The sequence below is a fragment of the Crocuta crocuta genome, unplaced genomic scaffold (assembly GCF_008692635.1).
Source record: "Crocuta crocuta isolate KB4526 unplaced genomic scaffold, BGI_CrCroc_1.0 scaffold288, whole genome shotgun sequence".
Classification (NCBI taxonomy): domain Eukaryota; kingdom Metazoa; phylum Chordata; class Mammalia; order Carnivora; family Hyaenidae; genus Crocuta; species Crocuta crocuta.
In genome coordinates this window covers 183,524-188,535 of record NW_027532607.1, presented here as the reverse complement: position 1 = coordinate 188,535, position 5,012 = coordinate 183,524, and the positions used below count along the sequence as shown (strand labels likewise).

Sequence of the window (5,012 nt, the reverse complement as noted above, 5' to 3'; positions counted from 1 at the left end):
AATAATTACTTGTCAGCTACTTGAATACGCCCCAGAAACATGACTTTATCACTTTTAATATAGAATACATAGATATGAAAAGACTTTTTGAAAATTTGTATCCATTCTGCTGAAATAATTCTCACATAAAGCAAGCATTATCCGGTGGACATGATTTAAAACGTGAGTCTAAGGTGAGATGGGGAGGGGCATTTCAGACTCTCTGGAGAGGGGATGGGATGTGTATCCTTATCAGGGCTCGTTGCCAGCAGATGCAAGAGGGCGGGCATGGCTTCTAGACAGTGGCGGCAAGTTGGCCTGAGCAAGCGGGGAGATCGCTTTGACCCCCGGTACCTTAGGTCAGTGTTAGGCAGACCAGAGAGAGGAGGGAGAGAAAGAAGAAATGACTTTGTTCTAGTCTGCCTGCTGCATCTCCTCTTCCCGATGCTCTTTAAGACGGAGCTGCATTGATTCGTACCGTCCGATCCGCCTGCCTCTGTTCTGCTAGCCTCCTTTGGGACGCGCTAGAAGACCAGTGTGGAACAGGGGGGATCTTGACCGTGAGTCGCTTTACCCAAGGGACCAAGTGACCACCTGACCCCCTAAGAACACCCAATCTCTTGCCTTGATAACTGCACGCGTGGGTGCTATCTCAGCATGCAGGTGAGGCCGGAAGATGTGTGTTAAAGAACTCTATGCCTCTGTTTACCCACACAGGCCAACAAAAGAAATGGAGGCCGGAAGACAAGTCTTTATCAGAGAGGAAACAAAGCGAGTTTTAACCTCTCCATCTATGCGTCACCAGATTGGAACTTCAGGACTAGACTGCCACTCTCTGACCCTCTGCCTACCAAGGCGACCTAGACTCCCAACTGCTCTCCCTGGGATTGTCTTTGTGGAGAATCTGCAGGTGAGTGGGGCTGGGAGGGATCGAAGGGCCCCGTCTGAAGGTACCACTTCTTGCTTTAGGAAGCCGCCCGAGCTGCAGAAGTCTTGCCCCCTTGAAACAGAACCTATTTACATCAGCCTCTAAAAATCCACAACAAAAACAAAACAAAACACCCCCACCGTACTGCGTCACTGGTAGAAGGCGCAGAAGGGCGACAGGAGATGGGCGGCTCTAAATGCAGTTCCTAAGAGCCTCTTGTGCAGAACCGGGTTACAGAGAAAACGAGACTGAGAACACACAGCTGCTCTTCAAACAGCTTACCAGGCCACCCAGCGCTCCGGGTTCTTCAAAACTCAAAACCCTACTCCCACAATCGCCTTGGGCCTCCCTCCCACTTTATCCTAGCTAAACCTATGGCTTTTGTCAGAATGTGGAAGTAGATCAGATTTGAACAGGAGGAGACAGAGAAAAGGAGAGACGGCAGGGGTCTGTCCTACTTCGCAGCGTCCCCAGAAGCAGCGGTCTGGAAACAGAATCTTGCCCGTGCTCAGGTCTTCACCACCAGGCAGAGAGCTCCCGGGAGCCCAGCCTGTTCGGTCGGAGTAGAATTTTTTTTTTTTCCATTTTTATTTTCTTTAACATGTGCAAAGATAAGCCTGGGGTCTGTTCCTATCAGACCCTAGAGAACTAAAAAGAAAGCCCCTTCTTTAAAAACCACACACCATCCAGAGCAGGGTGAGAAACGGAAGCAAGAGTGCGAGGGAGGCCTCCCCGTGAGCGGGCGGCTCGGGTCCGGGTAATTGGCCGCCCGGGCGTCTGGTAACAGTCCGGGTGCCTTGCGGTCTGGTGCTGAGGGCTGAGCCCGGCTCCAGGTCCTGCTTCCCAGGGGACTTCGGTGACTCTGCCCAGCTGCACGCTTCACCCGTTCCCACTGCCCTTCGGAAAACAAAGAGGGAGAATCAGAGACGTAATTCCCTTCCCAGAGAAACCGCTCGTTGGCGCGCCGAGATCAGAGGCTGCGGACGGGAGATCTCAACATTTCTCATGTGCTCGGGGGTAATGGGGAACGTAAGTGGCTTTTCCGTACCCCCCCCCCAGCTGTGGGGTCCCCACTGAGGAAGGGCACAAGATTCAAACAGGAACGGCAGGGCATTAGCCACCACAGTCTCTTTACAGGAATCCGCTCTGTGTAGAGACTGGGGGCGGGCCCTGCCAGTCAGGGGGGGGGGGCGTTCCCAGCTAGAGTGGACCCGTGCCCTGTGCTTCCCTATCTCACCAATAGTTTGATGATGAGCCGTCCACACAGGAGCACGTCTATTTAATTAACTATAAATAATTCCTTCTTGGGAGAGCACTGACGTGCACATCTGACTCATTTGGGTACTTACATCTCATAAAGGATTTGAGCCCCAAAGCACTTTCGTGGGCATCCCCAATCAACCCTCTGCTCCTCAGGGAGCTGACAGGGCCAAGGGAAGATTATTTTACGGGGACAGAAACCGAGGCTTAGCAAGATTAAAGGGACATGTCCGAGGTTTTGCAGCAGTTAGCGACAGACCAGCAGTTAGGGACAGATCCAGCACTGAGGGCCAGCCAGGCCACCTGACTCTTGTCCAGGGCCCTGTCCGGCTTACTGGGCTCACAACATCTGTATAACAAGGAATAAATGCGGTACTTGCAAGGGAGGAAATGAGTGGTAAGCGTGAGACCCAGAAGCTACTGGAAAAGATGTTTTCCCCACCCAGGAAAGACCAGGAGTCTCTGGCCTTCCTATGGTATAAAGCCATTGTGACTGGGGCTCCCCACCCTGTGTGTGGGGGGCACATGTCCCTGCCAGCCTGTCTTGAAAGTTCCCATCTTGCCCCCGGGGTCAGTGTGGATGAAAAGACGGGAGAGGTAAACCAGGTCTCAGCCAACCTGGGGCCTGTGGCTTCTGATCCAGCCTGGGCGAAGTCGCTCGTGGAGGTCAGCTCTGCTTGGCCTGGGAATCTTTGCCACCTCGTCGGCCCATGTGCCAGGCCCTGTGCGGGACTGGCTCTTGTCCCCAGTCCACAAATGAGGGAACCAGGGTGCAGGGAACTAAATAGCTTGCCCCAAATCAGTCAACCAGTAGCCTAGTTGTCTAAGGGCACCACACTGGGAGAGGGTCCTCCACTTGTCCCAGAGCAAGGGCTCCAGAGTGACCGGAGAGGAGGGGCCTGGGGGCCCCGATCTACGCAGACACGGCATCTTGAAACCATGTCTGTGTAGCACTTTGATAAAGTTGGAGAAGACACTGCTCAACTTCAGAAATGGGAGAAAAGAGGGCTGAAGCTGTATTAATTCCTCTTAGGATCAGTACTCATTCCAGGGGTGGAAGGCAGGGGATTTTCTGGAGACCGAGGGTCAAAACGACACCTCCTTCTCTGCTTGGCCGATGGGTCATCTTTGCTGCCCACCTGGAGGAGGGGAGGTGCTGGAACACAGCTGCGGGGGGCTGAAGCAATGACCCCCCCCAGAGCCACCGATGGGGCCTGGGCTCCTGCCGCTATAGCCTCTGCAGGAGCCACACATGAAGCTTCCTGGAGGCAGAGACCTGGACTCAGCGTCCCCACCCCGGCAACGGGAGAGCAGGACAGATGTCCGGTGTTAGTGCTCTGAAATCCGACTTCCCCACAGCTCCCCCTCGGAATGGCCAGAGCTCCGTCCTGCTTGATGGTGGGGACACCATGTTGCCTCTGGCCATGGTGGGCCACGCTACAACGGGCCTGTGAGCTCTTTCACGGTCACTAACTTCTATCCTTGTGAGAAGCAAGAAATGAAACTTGGCCATCTCACTGCATGAAGACACCCTCATGTCACAGCTCTCTGACAGCATCTATCCCTCTCTATTAGTATTAGATTCAGACAAGCATTGGGGCGCCTGGGTGGCTTAGTCGGTTAAGCGTCCGGCTTTCGCTTGGGTCATGATCTCGCGGTTCGTGGGTTCGAGCCCCGCGTCGGGCTCTGTGCTGACAGCCAGCTCAGAGCCTGCAGCCTGTTTCAGAGTCTCTATCTCCCTCCCTCTCTGACCCCCCCCTGCTCACGCTGTCTCTCTCTGTCTCTCCTAGAAATAAATAAAACATTAAAAAAATTAAAAAAAAAAAAAGATTCAGACAAGCATTCACCTCTGTCCTCTCCTCTCTCCACTGGCCACACCGCATTTAATCAGACACCAACAGAGTACCAAGCACCAAGTACCTCCCGCTGCCTTTCTGGGCTCCATCCCGGCCAGGTCATAACCTGAGCTACACCGAGGGGCCTCCCAGATGGGCTGAGCGAGTCCCCTCACCAGAGCTCTCCCCGTGACCATGACATGGATTCCCCCACACCTCAGAGAGGCCTGGCCCCGCCCCCAGGCCCGCACCACCAGCTCTGAAGTGCCCTCTGTGGAACTGCATCACCCAGTGTGGTGCTCTTCCCTGCACTGTTCCAGGGAGGAGGGTGGGGGGATGACCCAAGCAGGCGAGTTCTTTGCAACGAACCAAGCACTGTCCCCAGGGTCCTGTCACAGCACCCCTGAGGAGGATGGCGGATAAGGAGGCAGCTCTGTAAAAACTCTCTGGTCAGGGGTGCCTGGGTGGCTCAGTCGGTTAAGGGCTCATGATCCTGTGGTTCATGAGTTCAAGCCCCGCGTCGGGCTCTGTGCTGACAGCTCAGAGCCTGGAGCCTGCTTCGGATTCTGTGTCTTCCCTCTCTCTCTGCCCCTCCCCTGCCCATACTCTGTCTGTCTCTCTCTCTCTCTCTCTCTCAAAAATAAATAAAAACATCAAAATTAAGAAAAAAACAAAACTGTCTTGTCTTGGTCCCCCCGATGGCAAGCGGTGGCGGATGGACCAGGGCTCATGACTCTATAGACTAGGCTCCTTCTCAGGGCAGAGAGGAGGAAGAAGGGGCACAGTGGCCTCAGACCTTCCACCGCCAAGACTCTAGGACCACCCTACATTGCTCCTGACCTGTGCTGACCTACGGACGCAGGGGCCCGGCCCCTGCGTGTCTCCCACGGAGGCCACCTCTGGGAAGCTTGGGAACATAATCCACCAGCCTTTGATGCCTTGATTACTCACCACCATCACTCTGAACTTGAATCCCTCCTCCTCCCCATCCCCTTCCATAAACTCTTTGA

At 54.4% G+C, this 5,012-nt stretch overlaps 1 protein-coding gene across 3 annotated transcripts in view; it reads right to left on the bottom strand.

Annotated features, from left to right (window-relative positions):
* Positions 1-1,108: 1,108 nt before the first annotated feature.
* WNT3 (Wnt family member 3) overlaps positions 1,109-5,012 on the bottom strand; it is an 8,982-nt gene continuing 5,078 nt past the window's right edge. Inside the window, exon 4 of one of the 3 annotated variants that reach the window (XM_077780408.1) lies at positions 1,109-1,804. In XM_077780408.1, coding sequence (XP_077636534.1) covers positions 1,576-1,804 — 229 coding nt within the window. In that variant the 3' untranslated portion in view covers positions 1,109-1,575. The remainder of the gene's footprint in view (positions 1,805-5,012) is intronic. The other 2 variants (XM_077780409.1, XM_077780410.1) reach the window with 2 other exon arrangements.